The sequence below is a fragment of the Rhodnius prolixus genome, unplaced genomic scaffold (genome assembly GCF_049639745.1).
Source record: "Rhodnius prolixus isolate KJV_2025 unplaced genomic scaffold, Rpr scaffold_11, whole genome shotgun sequence".
NCBI classification, from domain to species: domain Eukaryota; kingdom Metazoa; phylum Arthropoda; class Insecta; order Hemiptera; family Reduviidae; genus Rhodnius; species Rhodnius prolixus.
Genome location: NW_027411625.1, coordinates 15,844,358 through 15,863,937, shown reverse-complemented (window position 1 = coordinate 15,863,937; position 19,580 = coordinate 15,844,358). Strand labels below are relative to the sequence as shown.

Here is a 19,580-nt window from a genome sequence, read left to right as displayed (position 1 = left end):
CACTGGCGATTCAGTCGGCGAGGAATATTAGGGATATCAGAGGAAGCGAGAGACAGTACTAGAGGATTAGAGCTAGTCGAGAGAATAGTATGGAATTTTTGGTATTTAGTCTTGGCGAGTTGGTCTATACAGGGAATGTTGAGGTCGGTGTGAAGAGTGAGGTTAGTCACGTAGAAAGGAGGGTCAGCTATCTGTCGGAGGAGTTTTGACTAAAATGTTTGTACTGTCCGTATGTTTGTAGGTTTGACTGAACCCCACAGCTCTAGTCCGTAAGTCCACATAGGTTTGAGAATAGTGTTGTACTCGTACATTAAGCGTTTAAGTTCAATGGGTAATTTGGAGCGTCGTCCAAGAAGTCTGTAAAGCAGTTTCGCACGTTTTGTCATTGCTTGTCTTTTAAGTCTAGTGTGTGGGTTCCACGTGAGTCGTTTGTCTATGTAGAGCCCAAGGTAGCGTACAAGGAAGAGGATTGCTGTTGAAGAGGACAGGTGGACAGGAGCCCCGCCGGAGAGTAAACGTGGCATGCTGGCATTTCTGTGAGTTCATTTTAATCCGCCACTTCTTTGCCCAGGATTCTATTTTATGTAAGTGTGTCTGTATGATAATAAATTTTTAATCATCTATTTAAGATATATTGGATTATCCCATCTGTAATTGTTTTTTTTTTTTATTTCTATACTCTGAGATAATATGTAATCTGAAATAGAAGTGATGTGACCCACCAGCAAAACGTTTTGTGAAAAAAATCGAAAACTTGTAAGAAACGATGCCGACTACTGCTCTCTAATATTGTTTATAATTAATATTTATTGTCGGTTCTCCACGGATATTGTTTCTCCATCATATGGCACTGGAGTCAATTGGTTTGTGTTAAGGATTTCGGATAGAATTTTTTTTGAAAAGAATAAACAAAATTTAAAAAAATTATAACGCTGACAAAGTCACAAGCTGTCTTAATAATTTAGCTTTGCACACAGATGATGGTTACAATGGAAAAATATAAGGATTGCGAATTAGAAGAATTCTTATTCAATTAAAAGTTAAACCTATTTAAAAAAGTGTAGAAGAACTAAAGTTTCTTGAGTAAAATGCCTGCAAAGTACATGACTGCAAGCCAGGTCAAAATTCAGGGTACACCACTGGAAGAAGGAATTAAAGAGATGTTTCGGACTTCTCAAGAGACCCTTTGATCCGCCACTAATAAATAACTAACTATGCCCAGGTCATTATGAACAACTTTAGCAGAACTGTGATGCGTCCCCAAACATTCCTTCCAATCCAAAGTCCTCAAACAGCCCCACTACCGCACTCCCTTCACCATCTCAGAATTCCTTTCGTTAATGAAGTAATCCATTCTGATTCCAACCCCGCTAATCCTCAACGACGCTTAAAACGTAAGGGCCTTGAGACCTTCGTCTCCAATCTGCTAGTGAATTATAGCAATTGATTGTCATCATCTTCAACTCACTGCTGAGTCTTGGCCTCCTCAACCAGTTTCCGCCAGCCAGTCCTGCTTGTGCTGCCGCTCTCCAGTTGGCGATATTCAATATCGAGCAATTGATTGTACCATCTAATAATTTTACTGCAAAGATACATATTGACAGTAAGATATTTTCACCCATAGTGTACATAGTATTCAGCTTCACTCGTATCAGTAAGACCGTCTAGAACTGTCATGTGCAACCTTCTTAACCCAAAGGGTCACATGCCATTTTTTTCGAATCTTGACGGGCTGCACACTCGTTTCCCCAACTACGAAAAATAAGTTTTCAATTAGAATAGTTAGAATTGCCAGCAAATTAGTGAACTAGTCCCTGAGCACCAAAATATGCTGCACAGCTAGACTATACAGATGGGTTGCCTTAATTTGGGAACAAAAATCCAATAACAAAGAAAAACTGGGAGAAATTACCTAGAATGGCGCGCAAATAGTTAATCCTCAACCACCGATATCTACATTTAGCTGAGAAAGATTATACAAATAGGGCATTCTAATTTAAGGCACAGACATCAAAAGCGTAGGGAAAATTTAAAAAAATCTTAAATCTCCAGCAAATGACTATGTAAGGTAATATATCAATTCCAGTAGTACCTAACTATGTATTTAGAAACTCTTTTAGACATCATCTATCTTCAAAATTGAGAAACATAGAAATTGTAGATGCAATACCATAGAGGACATCGGCAGATAAACTTAAGAAATCTATCATATTACTTAAACTTTAAATTGTAATATCTCGATTTCTATCATTCAGAATGCTAACTACTCTGGTATGCCAGATGTAGATTATGATCTACATCAATTTCTAAAATTGAGAGTAATATGAAAATAAGACATGCAATACTAAATTTGATGCAGGAAGATTAATTATACTAATTTTTCATATATTACCTAGAGCTTCAGTCGTGATTAGTAAATTTAGATGAGTAAACATAAAAAAATATTGAATTATTAGTAAATAAATTAAATAATAAGCTGTGTTCATATTTCTTGATATAGAGATAAGTTATAGCTTATAATTTTACCAAAATACGTAGCATTCAGAAAGATAGAAATCGACACATAATGATTCAAAGTTTAGGTAATTTGAAACTGGCATTATTCTTTTCTTCCTAGTGGATTAAGGAATCGTCACCAAAAACAATGAACAGTAATTTGAAAGTTTATTCAATTTATCTTCCAATACCTGCTACATCTCTAAAATTCATATTTCTCTCATCTGTGGAGAGAGTTGTCCATATTTGTACCAAAATACATTGCATTCAGAAGATAGGTATCGGAATATTACGACAATAAATTTAGGTAATCACAGTACATCGAATTACGTAAGATAGAAACCGACGAATTAAAATGCAATGCTACGCTGGCTTTGCTATAGATATTGGTGGTTGGTACCCAAATAAACTAATTTGCTGGATGTTCTGGCTACTATTTCCTAATTATTCCTTCGTTTTGTTTTTCTTAATGCATTTCTCCATTGTTTCGATGTACTATTTCTAAATTAGGGCGACGAAATAGGTACTACATTCTAGTTCTGCTGTAGACTAGCAGGTGGTCAGAGTCAAAGTTCACTCATGTGCTGGTTATTCCGGCTGATTTCCTAATTACTCCATCGATTTTAATGTTCACTGCCCAAATTGTGGCGAATATATATGAATATTCCAGCACTGATATCAAAACTACACTAATAAGGATAAAGTTCTGGTGAAAAAAAATACACTTTTGACTACTGCATCAGGCCACTCAGACCAAGGAAGGAATAGCAAAATACTACTACCTAATGAAGGACTTTGTTTTTAAATTTTGTGTATACGTCATCTTCCTATTCAATTATTCCATTTATAAAAATTTAATACATCAGTCTCATTTAACTTTGTAGGAGGTGGGTCAAAAAATGAAATGGGGTACTCCATAATAGAAAACAATACTTCCTCTTTCATGAGTAAGAGAAAGTTGAAATATTAATGGATTTTAATTAACCAGTTATGCAATAATTTTGTGCATCAGTTAATTTCTTATTTTTAATGTTTATTCACTCACTGTCAAATCTGCTAGATACTATTTTGAATAAAAGGAACAAAAAATATCACACTTCCTTAGATAATTCTGTTTTATTTTATTTATTTTTTTTCCTTTTTTAAATTTATACAACAGTCTTAAAAGGTAGTGATGCCTTACATGTAGTAGCTACATTTTTTTTTTCTTTTTTTTTTTTTTTTAACTTTTTTACAGTTTTTTTTAAATTTATTTTGTTTTTATTATTTATTATTATTATTTTTTTTGCAAGATCACAGGAGCATTGTTTGTTTTGTAAGTTAATTGTACAAGTAATCTTATCAAATAGAATTTAAAATTTAATTTATTTATATATATATATGTATATATTGTACACTTTTCAATTTTAAAAAATAAAACAGAGAAAATAAAAAACAGTTTCCTTTTCATAAAAAGAGTTTATATTGTTATCTTATTTTGATTCATCCCAAAACTTTATGATACAGGAGCTTAGTAGTAGTCTACACTAGGTACCACTCATAGACAATTGGCTTTTTAGCTTTTTTTTTTTTTGCTTAAAAAAAGAAAGAAATAGAAAAAATTACATGTACAAAGCATTTTTATTTTATTTTCCCTTGAAATTTCAAAATTTGAACAAATCTTATTTTTATATATATTTACAAATTATACACAAATTTATTTATTTTCTTTTTTACTTATTTAGGTATTTTTTAATTTTTTTTTTTTATTTTTCAAAAAGAAAATTAAAACGGGCAAATTATTGGTCCGGAAATCCAATGAAGCAGTGTTCCAGAGATTTAAGAACTGAGGCGCTATCTGCGAGTTTCTTTAATTAAAAATAGTTGACTACAATATAGAAAATACTATAGGAGTAGGCTAGCCACTTTTTCTAGGAGCTCAGCGTTCCTGTGTGTATCGCAGACTGGGTCAAAACTCAACAAATAGTTGAACTCTAGTAAATATAATCACTCGGGCTTATAAATTCCTTTAAATTTCTTATCTCTTTTACTTCTTAGCATAGGAAAGTGTTGCAATCGTGCAAATTTCTTTATTGTGAGTATAAAAAGGTAGATTTACGTATTACTCAATATGAGTATTTCTGTCAACATATCAATGTGTACGTATCCATCATGATATCTCAAAAAATGAAAAATCGCAGTAAGGCTGTTGCTTTTATTTGTCACATTTTTACTGAGAAAATAAATTTTAGACGGGCTTCTGATGTAGCAGTGAAATTAGGCTCTTCTTTGTGGCGGCGATTCAGGATGTTAGTGTGTTCTAACTCCATCATTAATAAGAATCAAATTCTTGGTATATTTTTCAGGAACGCTTTTTGCGAAAACGGCTAAAATAATTTAATTTATACTTTTCACACCTACTTCATCATGTAGGTAGGTCTATCAGTTTAATAAGAAATTTCACTATAGTGGTTGCAGGGGATGAGGATATCACGTTTCCGTTGCAGTAACACTATTACAAACCAATTTTAATTTAATTTTTGTTTTATTATGCCTATTCAGTCTCAATTTTTTCTTTTTTCCAATGTTCTTTCCTCACTGCCTTCAGGCACCAGAAAGACACGAAAGGGTCTGTAGAAGACCAGAGCTTTTAGTGTAACTGCCGAACAAAATAACGTGTTTGGAATTACTTAAAGCCCTGTCCAAGAAAATAGGACATACTGGGTGAGAAAAGGAGAAAACTTTAAGATCGCTACAAAGAGGAAGGTTTAGTGACTAATATGATCAATGGAGCATTGTTTAGAGGGGGTGTAACTTACTCATATTTAACTTGTTTCAAAATATATTATTTAAGAGCACCCGGAAAGAAAAGTCTGTCAGTAAACTCCATTTATGAGGGCTCCAGTACTAAAGGACGATCTGAATAATGTAAGTATCAGATAGTGACAAAAGCAAGCAAAATAATTCTTCAAGCAAACGCTGAGATTCTTCACGGACCACTAGGAGCTAGGAGAAAAACTAACACATTCTTCCACAGATGTTGAAGGATGTACTAGCGGCTTATAATAAGCTGCCCATTTAACTACACGAGAACTTCATTTTTATACACGCATGCCAGCCCCTTTGGTCACAATTAACCGACCGTTGAAAAAAAAAAGTCCCTAAACTTCTAAAATATGACAACAACAATCCACCGCACTTATCACAACTCCATTTATTTTTCGGTCAGCCACTTCACTTTCCATTAAACAAAAAAAATAAAATAAAAAATAAAAAATTAATAAAAAAAATGTCACACTTCAAGACATGTTCAGTATTGAATTATTATTAATTTTTTGTCTTCGTTGGATTTTTAAAAAGTTTCAATAAAAAATACAATTATAATTAAATAAAAATATACTATTTACAATCCAAAAGAATTATTAGAATTTTTTAAGTAATATGATTTTCATTATTACCATTATTATTTTTGTTTTAACTTAAATTTGAGATTGTCACATTATCTCAGTAAATTTGTAAATACTAGGTTTCGAACACTAATGTTCTTTGCAGTCGTGCCCCAGAGGTGAAAAGAAGGAAAAAAAAGGCAACTGTATATACGAGATGAGGCAGTGAAATGTAGAGCTATGCCTAATAAGTATTCAACCGATCTTAAGGAATAGTAAAACGCCGAACAGATTCGGCTAGGGGCTAGGGGGGGAAATTTATAAAAAGGATGAATCCACAGAACACACACGTGGAAAATCGGTTGCAATTTAAAAAGGCTCTAACACCAAAGTAATCCAGTTGGAAAGGTTATTGCTATCGCTGCTTTCGATCAAACGAGTTCCTCGGGAAGTCCACGCGATGGAAGAAAAAAATTGGTTCGTAATAACTAACGAGATAGATTTGAAAAAAAAAATCTGGCTAATTCAGCTAAGTCTCAATCATAGGTACATCTTACTAGATACGAACTTCTCCAGATTATTTTTCAATTTTTTGCTAAACTTTGAAGTTAATATAAAAATAATTAAATGAATAATAAAAATTTGAGAATTCTTTTATATCACTAAGTTTTGAATACTATTTTTGTATTGCCAGTTGAAACATTAATCAACTTGAAATGCTGTTAAAATTTAAAAAGACAAAATGGCCGTTCTAATTTGGGTTTTTAAAAAATGATTTTCTAAACGTTTGAGGAGTGTTTCCAAGCGATCTTATTAGAAAAAGGCCGATCTGTGTAATGTTATAGGGAGAGACAGAAATAACAACCAGAAGTCCAGTATCAGACACGAGAGAGAATAACGAATAAATTCCAATATTTTTCTTAAAGCCAATGGATTCAGTACACTGTATGACTTGCACTTCTGGGACAGAGCAACAACGGAGAAAGTCCTTTCTCATTCTACCTTCAGTACTGCGAAAGAGTCTGGAAAAAAGGCCAAGAGGAAATTTGCCCGCTGCACTATTCTTCTTTGGCAACCCTTGGATGATACGGCAACTCTTCTCCATCCAAAAGTTCCCTTTATCTTTCAGTAAGACGATTTGGCTGGCGGGTACAAGTTTGCAAGAAATAAAAAAGAGATTTCAATTGGGCAAACAATGAAAGAAAGAGACAGACTGTCGAACCTAGAGAAAGCGAAGGAGAGAGATGGATTGAGAGAGAATTGTAACAGAAATTTTCTCCCAAAAGAAGGGAATCCATTACCGGATGATTTAGCTGGAAGCTCACGAAAACAATAGTCCAGTCAACAAGTTGCCGAAACAACTAGAAAAAGCAAATCTCTCCGAGAATAAAAAATTTAAACTGCAATTAATTAGAGTTAGTTTATCTATGTGAAGAAAATGATTATTTAAGAAAAATAACTTTTGTCTAGGCAAATAGCATCTTCATCTTAAATTTGTTTGAGTTTTTGTTGATCTGTTGGGTGCTACCTTTTGTATTTTAAACAAAAAACAAAACAAAAAAATTATAGAGTGTATTTAGCTACGTTCTGAAGAAAATAAGGCAAAGAATCGCAACCTGTATATCATATCGGTTATTAGGTGGTTCCCGAAAGATCAGAGCACGTCTTTTGAAGTGAGAAGATGCAAGGGATAGGGTACGATGGAGACACGGTATTGAACAATAATTGGCCTGGTATAGTGAGTTTGTTTTTATTATATGGATTATCCTTATTTTCAATGTTTTGTATTTTATATTTATTCATATTATTTGTTTATGTATTATTTATATAGCTTCTATTAATGTTAGTTTGTAGTACATGAAAGCATTTGGTCAGAGGGACCCTCGTACTTGAGGAAAACCCTGTGCATTTACTTTAGACTAAACAGTTAAAGGTGCAAAACGCCACAGTTGTAAATTAAGACGGAGAACTGGATACATACACGCTTGAATCATAGCCATTCCTTTCTTTATTTGATGAATTGGATCATTAATAAAAAAATTCTCCTCAATTTCACTATAAAATTGTTGCGAAGATAGTTTTTATGGTTGATATATCCGGCCATTTAAATATCTGAAAATGCTCTGCAAGGACTTGCACAACTCTTAACCAAAAAGTTCTATTCCATTCGATCATTTCGCTAAGTTTTTTTTGGGGGGGGGCATTAGCAAAGAAAAATTCAACTCTCATTCCGACACCAAATTCTACTTGCTCAAAATGACATTAAAGAAAAAGTACATTAGGTTTCAGAAGGGGTAACTAAATGTAGCAAGGTGAAAATGGACTAAATGTTATTCAGTAAGCCTCGCTCAATTTAAATTGATTATTTTGATGATGAGGTACCGATGGATCTCATTGAAATGCAATAGTGTATACCTCGTGGGTATATGTCCAAAAAAAAAAAAAAATCCACTTTATGTTAGAGTTATCAATAATCGGAAGCACTTGAGTCATTTTATTTTGCCTTACTTTTTTATTTAATTTTAACAATATAAATTTTCTCAACAGTTATATAAATATTTTACACTAGTGATATTTACCCCACAAAACTTAATTCCGTCTGAGCCCTATGTAGATTTAACGTGGTAGCTCTCAGAAGCAGATCGTATTGCGACCTCTGTTCTACACTACACTACCCTTTACTACTATAATTTTGACCCCCTCCAACAAATTGAGTTGCGTTTACTACTTTTAAAGGAATAATGTATACACATATAGGCAGCTACAGCTAATTGGAATGAAAATGGAAGGGGCAAAATGCACCCCAGTATTACTTATTGTAATATAATTGCTTCATGCAATGACAAGATTATCAAAACACAAGTAAAATCCGAAGAACAAAAACAAGCTGTTGCACTATTTAGTATCTGTGAATGATGAGCAACGGATATTTCCAGTGGATACATGGCTCAAACGGACAGTGCTACGGATTTCACAACGCCCGCCTAGGCCACGTCAGGTAGGCCATAGCCTACTAATAAACATCTTCTCTTTATATGGTTGTAAATTTCTGCAAACCTTGGGTCAAAATTAGGGTAGATGCTATTTTCGCCTACACAAAAATCTTGTTCTTTACCTTAAAATAATCATTTACAACCTATTCGCACGTTTAAAAATTTCTTGTAGTATTTTCATTCCTTAAGTACATCATTTTTTGTTTTTTGGCTTACTTTCCAGAATTTCCGTACTTTTTTTTATTTTATTTTAAATTATTTATAAATTTAATTTACAGATATTACCTATTACTTTTTATTTTTATGTTTTGTTTTGTATTACTTAAAATGTAACAAAAATATATTTCCAATCACATATAATAAAACAATTGATATTACTGAAATACAGCTAATGTTTTTTGTATTTTTCATTAAAACGTTACGTCAAATAAATTTGTTTAAATATTTATTATTATTATTATAACTCGTGTTCGTATTTTTTTTTTTTTTTAATATATTTATTTTTTGTCAACTGTATATACAAGAAACATACAAAAATTTGTTTTTGTTACATATTACAATCGCCGTATTACATCTTTCCAAATTTATTTTAAATTTAACAGTAATACTAAACGCAAAACAAAAATAAATAAAAAATATATTTAAAGAAAAATGCAACAACTCGTGCATATAAATTACATAATACATAAGAGGCAGTATTTTAATTTCTTTCTTTCTTTTACATATATTAACTTTATGGAATAATTTTTATACTTTTAGGAAGAACTAAAAATTTAAAAAAACTTTCTTTTTTTTTACATAAATATTACATTTAAAACATTTATATAAACATTTTTTGTGACACCAAAAACACTGCGAGGGGGCAAAGCAAACATTATACAGAGGATGCAATTTCTTGGATTTTACTTCACCAAAATAGCTGTAGTGACCACACAATCCTCTCTAATAGATATAACAGAAATTTGCTCATTTTTTTTACAAAATCTCATTCTCTATTAGGGCTATGCCTTTAAAATCTATTCTAAAAATGTTGGGATGAGTGTGGCTGGATTCGTTTTTACCGGGTAATATAGTTCGCAAAATGGAGTTTTTCTTTTTTCATTCTGCTTGATTTATGATTTTCCTTTAATTTTATTTAAAGAATAAACTCATCTAATTTAGTGCAAATGGTCGAACTAAGACTTAAAACTGGAGTGAGAATCAATAAGGTTCATTTTCATTTGAAAAAGAGTCTTCTGTGATTGAACTGGTTTAATAAAGGTTAAAAACTGGATTAAGAAATTCAAGAGTTAACTAATATTAGATAACAATTCTATTTTCTTTGAACCATTTAAACTTATTAAATAAAGGTTGAAATAAAAAGTTTTTATTGATTGAACTAGTTTGAGATTGGAGAACAGAAGTTGAAAAAAAGCTATCTTTGAGTGAATTAGTTTTAAGGGTTTAAGAAAGGAGAGAGATCCTCCCATAAAGGAATTATTTTAACTAGTTGAAAAAAATTACCTTTGATTAAACTAGCTAACTGGCTTTAATTGATCAATTTAAGCTAATTGGTGAAAACATAATTGGATTGAACTAGTTTAAATTGGTCGATCGGCAATAAAATAAAAGTAAGCCTTCTTGATTGAACTAGTTTACCCACTGATTGGAAACTGAAAAGAAAAAAGCGGTTTGGAACTTATCCAAATGGATTATGGCCATAATTTCATCAGTGAATCAATATATCTTCAGGAAACTTCTAACTGAAGAGTGTGGTTGGTTTTTAAAGCAATATATTTACATTCGTTTTAAGTATATCATTAAAAAAAAAGAATAATAATAGAAAAAAATCAATTAACTATTTATGAGTAAAAGAGTCTTTAAAGGCCAAGAAACTGCACCTCAGTATTCATTATAATTTTTATTCTTTCACTTCTTTTAAGTAAACAATTTCTTTTTCCACATCTAACGACACTGAATATAAATATTAGGTGCAGTTTAAAGTTTGCTTTATATATATATAAAAGGTTTCGGCCAGAATTAACCAATAGGCAAGATCTTCAGTTTAAGTGATCAAAAATGGATCGTAAACATCGACTGAAAGCGTAAATGGGTTCTTGATAATAAAAAAAAAATGTTCTAACTGCGGGGGATCTGATCATTTCTCTCAGGAAACAAATCGAACAGATTATCAAACAAAATATAAGAACTTTGAGCTCTGTACAACTTGGGCAAATAATATTTAAGTTTTTCATTCAACTTAAAGAAATTTAATTCAACTTTTAGAAACATAAATTTTAAACCATCGTAAGCAGCCCTTAAAATGTGGATGAAGGGTGAAATTCTTATGTAAGTAGCAATCATTACGCTATTTATGCTGATCATTGGAAGTTCTTTGTTTATTTTGGCCTTAATTATTCATTATTATTATTTGTAAACCCAAAACAGTGTTTCATAATGTTTTTCGCAAGTTGTGGGTAATATTGTGGAAAGGCACCGTGATTTCTTTTCGACTAACATAAAAGATAAAATGGTGTTATCCCAAAGTTACCCCTTGAAAACACAGAGCGAAAATTGTGAAAAGAGTCATATTGGGCACTATGCAATACACATGCTTGAGCACACATATATTAAACCTGTGCCCTACAGACAAATAACTATTTGAAGTTGCTGTTTCCCAAATTTGACTGGTATTGGTATCAGTACAGATATATTTTCCAAGTGAATTTTTCAAACTCCGAAGAACATTAAGAAACGCAGTGTATACTTTATCCAATAAAAATATATAATGAATTTTAGCACGTTTTACATGAGCTGTTACACCAACTTCATACGAGTCGTTTTGAAACGCGCGTTAGCAAAATAATAATAGACAAAATGACATGACTTGACATGGCCGAAGCGTCTTTACGATATGATAGAGGCCCAAAAACTTATATGCTGATTTTAAAGTAAAAAGCCCTACCTCGAGCACTATTTTTTGTTTTTCTTAACCCCTTCGGAAAAAGCATAGCTGACATTTTTGCCCTTTAATCCTGGCGCACCCTTTATAAGTACACTGAAACACAAAACATCCTGAACACAAATAACGAAAAACAAAGTAAATAAATTTGAAGTGCCTCCTAAGAAATAATGGCCGTGTATCGATCGATTAAAAAGAAAAGAAAAGAAAAAAAAATTATTAAACATTAAAACAAGTTCCAAAAAAGTTTAATTTTTTTAACATTCACTATAGGGCTGATGATGCAAGGTAGTCCGGGATGTATAATCTGGTTGCAGATGACAGACAACAGTCTCGCCATCCAGTACGGCCACGGTGCCCTGATGGGGTGCTACAACTGTAGCGTGATGGTGTCCCACAGCGGCGGCCGCTTGCTCCTTCAGCCTTTGCCTAAATGCTGCATCAAAAGCTGCATGGAAATTACGATCAGTAGCTACAGATGCCGGAGTATAGGGTATTAAGGGCCTATGGTCACCATAACTCCTGGAAGATTGGCGCGACATGTCTGATACTCGTCTACCATCTTCGTCCGACATATCGGACACCTGTAGTACTTCTGTACAGGCGGCTCTTTCACGTTCACGTTCAATTTCTTCGTATACTGGATCATCGTCTGGCAGGCCTGGCCCGTTGTTGACCGGAACTGCGCTGCCTGTGATGCCACTTCCGGTTGCACCACTTCCACCAGCAACACGCCTTTCACGTATCTCTGTGTATGTATGATTCCAAGGTGATGTGGCCCTCAGGCTGCCATTAGCTCTCTTAGCTCTAGCGCCAAGTGTGACAGCTCCATGGCTCCCGCTGCTGCCGTAACCTCCATAGCCACCCTTGTCTTTATGCCTCAGCAGACTGTTACTAGTGAGTACGGTTGTCTGCCCTTTTGGAGATTCTTCCTGTTCAGACCCACCATGGCCTGAGTCCCGGCTAAATGACTTAAAAGAAATGTTCTGTATAGACAAAAACAGAAAACAATAAAAATAAATCATACAAAAATGGAATGTTGACTATGTCAAATGAGAGACGTCCTAATGGTAAAGGACACATTGAAAAAAAAACATTATCCGGACTCGTTCTGCAGAAAAAATCGCTCTTGTGGGTAGTAATAGTTTTTTTTCAGGCCAATCTTTGGAAATAATTGAATGCTGCTACCTGCTGGAGGATTGGCAGGGAGAAGTAGAAAGGTGAGTATATTTTTGGACAACCAAACCGCGTCGGACTGTCTTTGAGCCTACCTTGTTGGAGTCTCATATTAGAGGTAGAATGTTGTAAGGAATTGTGGAAACGATGTAAAACAGCAAACCTAAGTGTGCCTGCTTGGCCAACATTAAGGTTTAATTTTTCAAGAAAGCAATAAGTGTTATCATGAGAATGCATGCTTTGAGATATTTTACGATTTTGTTGCTAGACTGAATGGATGCTTTAGAGAGAAAACAGTTTTTTAAAAAAAAAAGTTGAGGATTTTTTCGATACTTTCCGCAAATTTTCTGATATTACCCTTACAAATAATATATGTAACCTCAAATATTTGTGCCTGGGTTATTTTAACTGCAAGATCTTAATGGATAACTTATCGAAATTTCAGTGATAATGCAACAAAAATTTCAGTTAACCCACTGTGTGCAGTCTCAATCTGTACGTCCTATTGCCTACACCAGTGGTCTTCAATCAGTCGTTAGAATGAAATTATTTCCGGTCTGCAAAAACATGCACCCGAATAAATCGCTTCGCATTTCGACGAATTGCTGCTATTGAGACGAGATAGACATCAGCACAGCCTCAGACCTTCCACACAGAGAATGCAAACCAAAGTCGCGCAAACAAGCTCGTGCCTGTATAAAACGCTATGCTTCGTATATGGAATGGAGGACCTATTTAACCTTCTAAACGTACTTAATATTTCTCTTCAGGGGGTTTGTAAAAATATTTTAACCCTAAAAAATCAAATGGATACATTTGAAAATGATTCTTTGAAATAGTTATATATAAGAGAAAGATATATACATTTTTACAATTTTAGGATAATTTTTAAATTCTGCCGATATAAATCAGAAAGCCGAATTCAACATAGTAACTCAACATTTAGGATCAAACCTTTAAAAAGTATTTCCCTGAAAATAAAAATCAAATTACGGGTAACTTTTAAATTAATAAACCTTTTTTCTGAAAGAAATAAAATCTTACACACTTGATCCTGTGAAAATAAAAAGCTGACCAAAAAGTATGTGACTTTTTTTTAATGAACAATTTTGTTAATGGCAATATGCATCATAATAGTTATTATATCGTTTCGACAAATTGGTTGCTTTTCTCAAGACAGTTATTTAATATTATTCTTGAAATAAAAAAAAAAGAAGCCAATAATTTTTTTCTTTTAGTCAATACTAGTTTTCATCAAAGCATCTTCAGCGAAATCGAAAGGGAAGACGTCATTGCTTTAACAATTCCATAATAATAACACTTTTTCGCAAAAAAATAAAAAATAAAAAAAGGTTCAGGGCGGCCAGCAGACTTAGATGATACAAAGGCTTTAAGGGAAGCTAGACGAGTCATATCGAACTACAAATACTCCTTAAACTTCCTAGAGGACCGAGAAACCGTTAGCTTCCTTTCCCGTAATATAAACAAAAGAAGGAGTAAGTTAGAGGCGAATTCCACCTCAACCGTTCTCCGCAAAGCTACCAACTTTTCTTATGGATTTACTCATGAAATCATAAGATATGAATCATAAGGTTGTAAAGCGTCATTTCTTATTAGAGAAAGAAGCCATTTGGAAAAAATGTCATTGTTATACATTTTCTGGGAATTATGAAGTTATAATTGATCACGAATTCGTTCCCAATTGGGATCTTTTTTATCTGAATCGGACTTGGCATAATTCCGATTGGCCTCGTTTTTACTTGTCAACAACTATATAAAAAATAATAATAAAAAATGAATCTAGCGTTATCGAGCTTGAGTTAATCGCGAAAAGGTTTTGGTTCAGCCAGATAAAACCTGGCATCGCAACTTCCGTCAGACTAAGGTAATAAATGAACTTATGAAACTGTACTTCTTTTGCTGCCACCTTACAGTCCAGACTTAGCTACTAAGCACTATTAGCAATTTATAAAAACAAATCATATTCATTTTTTATTTAAATAAAAAAGTGCCTTTTTTTAAAGATTCCTAAATTTGGATAATACTTTAGGCCAAAACTCTCTATTCTATCTTAAAAGATCCACTCTTTAAAGTCATGAGTCACATATACATAGTTTTAAAAATCTTTATCGTGCCATTCAATACCGCACCCAAAGTACTTTTACCACGAACTTTCACTTGATATAAAAACCCTCCTTAAAATTATAAATAAATAAAAATCCTTAAATATATCACAAAATTTGGGACAATAAAAACAAACAAAAAATATCATGCATGCGAAGTTTGGCGTTATTAAGCTTGGAAAAACTTAATTTACATGTATAAACAAATTGGTCAAGGGAAACTGAAGAAAAATTCTTTCAGGGTGTTTCATTTTTGGAGGGGATAGAATGGCCAAAAAGTAGAACCTATTTGCAAAAGGATTTTAGGGTGGGATTAGGATCGACGTTCATTCTAAGATCTCAGTTTTTTACATTTTTTCAAATAATTTAAACAATAGTTAGAAACAATACCATGATTTAGATTCAAAATTAGTTTCAGCAAAAGAAAAATGTTGGGTATTTCTGTTATGTCTCAGTTGCAAAAGGTTCTTCATTCAGTTAAGTTTCTGTGAACGTTACATCATTTCTTGTGAATAAACATATTCAACAGTTTCGCCATCTTCTGTAGAATTACGATCACATGCTCGTTCATACACAAAATTAGTTAGTTGTTGTTCATTCTTTTTGGTGACTGATTCATAGTTTCAATAGGATGAAAAAATAATTGCCATTCAGTCGAGTAAAATTTATTTTGCAGAGCTTTCGACCTAGGGACTAGGTCATCTTCAGGGCTAGTTTAGCAAGTAATACTATTACATTTCAGGGTTGGTGTGTCTTCTGTCTTGTCTGTTCATGGACTGAGTGTGATCGGTCTATGTGTAATGATCACACTGAGTCCATGAACAGACAAGACAGAAGACACACCAACCCTGAAATGTAATAGTATTACTTTCTAAACTAGCCCTGAAGATGACCTAGTCCCTAGGTCGAAAGCTAGGCAAAATAAATTTTACTCGACTGAAATGGCAATTATTTTTTCATCCTATAGAAAATGAGTTAGGTTTTGACGGAGTAGCGGTTTGAGCTAAAGGTAAAGGCGGTTGTTTTTGGTGCCTATAGGTGTAGTGACGATATGCATGCGACTCCGGTTAGGCGCTAATTTCAGTTACCGCAGCTAGTATCCACCTTGTGTAGAGTTCTGTAAGGGAATCCTTCTTATAACACGTTCTTTCTAACCTGTAATGGTTGGTTGAATTTCATTCGTCCTACATAGCACCTCTTAATTTTTATTTTTATTTTTCACCTTTATATTTATTGGGACTACATTTTTTTTTTATCTTAAATTTTAAATTTGTACAGCTTTGTTTCAAGTACTATCGACATGAGTAACTACGCTTGTAACGGCAAACTGTCCCTTGGAGTGATCCTGATTTGCAGAAGTGCACAGTCATGTCTTAATTGTTGGCTTTTGCCAGTTTTTTGTTTTTTTTTAATTTATTTCAATTTGGCTTCATATGAACCCTTTAAATTTTGGATAGTGAAGGACTGCTCTTTAATAATTTAAACTCCATTCTTTAACAAATGTGTCATTTTCACCGTTAATTTTCATTCAGGTCCTTGAAAGAGGGCCATTACATTAACAGATAAAAAAAAAACACTAACGGTACTAAAGCGGTTAAATAACATGTAAGAAACTTAAGTCGGCAAGATGTTTATGGAATATCACCGCAGGAAAAATTTTGGGAATTCCAATTATTAGAATTACATATTTACCAACTACCAAATCAATGAAACAACATATTATATTTTTTTTACGATAAGAAGTCATCTTTTAAATTTTTTATTTTTATAATAATATAGAACTATTTATTCTTTTTTCGTTTAATTTATATTTAAATATTTCTCTCGCTTGTAGTACATTAACTCATAACGTATCAATGCTATTGTTATATAATCTGTGATCAAAGTAAATCATTAGTACTTATTTTTTTCATCCCATTAATTCCATTTACTCGAAAACTTGGTGTTAATTTTATCTTTATTTACCTTTAGTATGATGGTATCACTAAATTTAATATATAGATTTAAAGTTCAAGACAACACGTCCAGTCGCCTTCTAGAATAAATCTCTGTCAACAGTTTACTTCAGTAAAAAAAAAAAATTACTAGGTTTCTTGGCTGCAAAGAACTTTTAGTGTTTGTTTACTCAGTATTTTAAATTTCTGCGTGCATTTTTCAGAACTCAACAAATGATTTTTCATTTTAGACCGATTTCTGGGGAGTTAAAAAAAATCCCTTTTTCTTCATCGTTTTTTCAAGAAAATTTATGACCATCTTCAACGAGTAACATGAGTAACAATGAGTACAAACAATTGTTCTATCTGCACCTAGGATTTATATAAAAAAAATCCTACAAATTTTCACAAGCTAACATATCATTTTACAACGTTTCGTATTTCTTCGTGATTATAATAATAAATTATAAAGATTTTTTACTGGTGACAGTTGCAAATGAACAAATGAATATGAATTACAATGGATACACACGAATCGTGTTATCATGATCACTGGATTGAGACAGTGATTTGGAAGTCGATCCTAAAATAGAAGCTAAAATCTCTTGAATATAATGCATATGAACGACGGTCGTAATTCCACCCTTTCTTCTATAACGACAATTACATATTTCACACATCATTAATTCATTGAAAGTTAAAACATTAAAAAAATACTATGTCTATCTAAAAAATCATTATTAAGAATAAAAAAAAAAAAAAAAAGGTTCAGTCAAGGGCCTGAATGTAGTATAACATGTGTCTAAACCTAATTTCTGGCCATATGTTTGAGAAAATCACTGATAAGAAATTTCATCTAAAAATATAAGTAAGGGACACTATCACCAATTGATGCAGTGATATAACTGGATAATAATAATAATAATAATAATGAAAAAAAGTTTTTTGTGTACATACCCAGCCCAGCCCCAATTGTATTAGGGTTAGTCAAAAGTTTATATAAATAAATAAATATATAAATATATAAATAAATAAATAAATTGGATAAAAAAGGAAGAAAGAAAGATGTTCAGATTCAAATACCTTCTCATTCTGAAAACACAAATCAACATAACCAATAATAAAAACCAATATCGATTAACATGGTACTCGGGTAATATAATCTGACCGTAGTTATGAATATGGTAACAAAATGTAAAAAATAAAAATTTTCAAAATCGAGGCGTACTACCTATAACATAAATATACATTTTGAAGTTACTTTGAAGTAAGGAAAAGTAATCTTTACTTTTTATTAAATTATCGAAGTCGAGTTTTCACCAAACACGGTTTCCACGCAGAGATCATTTGAATAACTGAATGATGCTGCCTGTAGGAGTGATAGGGCGATTTTAATGAGGAAAAACTATTTTCGGTTAATCAGAGTGCGCTCAATGCTTTTGTAGCAATGTCGGCCACTCCAAATTTGTGGGAGAACATAGGACAGACAAGACTCAATGGCCTTGTTCAGAGAAGCCATCTCCGGTCACTGGAGTAGAAGGTAATGAGTGTATGGACGAAATGGATTTTGATGGAATCTTTGACAACGTTCTGTGGTCCCGAGCCAGAGGTTACCATCACGAAGAAAAAAAAGGTTTTCTCCAGCCTAATAGAATTAAGAAAGGAATTAGGCAGGGAAAGGCAAAGAAGTTTCTTCTCTCTCGAAGTAGCATGAAATTATTCGTTTTAGCAAGTCCTGTGAACAAGAATTATGATGAGATACTAGGAGAAACCATGTATATTACCTAGAATAGAGTAACTGATTTGCCAATTCATCTATAACCGCCAGACAAGATTTTAAAGAAAACTTGGAACTTAGAATTGTCGCGATTACAGACAAAGTCATGCGAAAGTTTATTCACATTTCAATGCAGATAAGGTGTCCCTAGAATTTGCACTATAAAACATACAGACTCCAAAATGATGTAATAAAAACAAACAAAAAGACAAAAAAAATAGCGGTTATGTTGATTCATGCTTCCAGAGAGAGTAAGAATTCAATATCTGACATTAAAAAGAAAAATAATAACGGAATTATTTTTCACGGCCCCATTTTTTCATTATTTTTTATTTGATTTAATTTATTTTATTTTTATTTTCTTTATTTTCTTTTATTTTATTTTTTGAGAACCTACACCAAAGTAGCGGGCCAGACGAAGTCACATACCTTGGTGATCGGGACTGGGCATGGGGGAGATAGGCAATCTATGAGATGGTCTACCCACGCTAGTTCCGTGGTGGTTCGTTGGACCCGGATGGTGGCCAGGCGGGTGATGTGACGATGAACTTATGCCGACTGGACCGGCAATTCCGGACGAACCCCCTGAAGTGGATTCCGTGGAGTGTGCATGACCCGTGTACAAAGATGTCCGGCGTTCCTTGGATTCTCCGCTACCGGAACCACTGGACCCAGCGCCACTGCTGCGCTCTTCGCATCCCACACATCGTGACAACCACGAATGGCGTCGAACAATTTTACGATACTCCTTCTGTACCTGTTGAAAAACAAATAT

General features: G+C 33.1%; 1 protein-coding gene across 5 annotated transcripts in view; it reads right to left on the bottom strand.

The window, feature by feature from the left end:
• Positions 1 to 10,802: 10,802 nt before the first annotated feature.
• Positions 10,803 to 19,580, bottom strand: part of LOC141459100 (latrophilin Cirl-like) — an 83,457-nt gene continuing 74,679 nt past the window's right edge. For 3 of the 5 annotated variants that reach the window (XM_074137694.1, XM_074137693.1, XM_074137695.1), the window contains 2 exons: positions 19,293 to 19,562; positions 10,803 to 12,781 (listed from right to left, as the gene is read on the bottom strand). In XM_074137694.1, the coding sequence (XP_073993795.1) occupies positions 12,053 to 12,781; positions 19,293 to 19,562 (999 nt within the window). In that variant the 3' untranslated portion in view covers positions 10,803 to 12,052. Of the gene's footprint in view, positions 12,782 to 19,234; positions 19,563 to 19,580 lie in introns of all 5 variants that reach the window. The other 2 variants (XM_074137697.1, XM_074137696.1) reach the window with 2 other exon arrangements.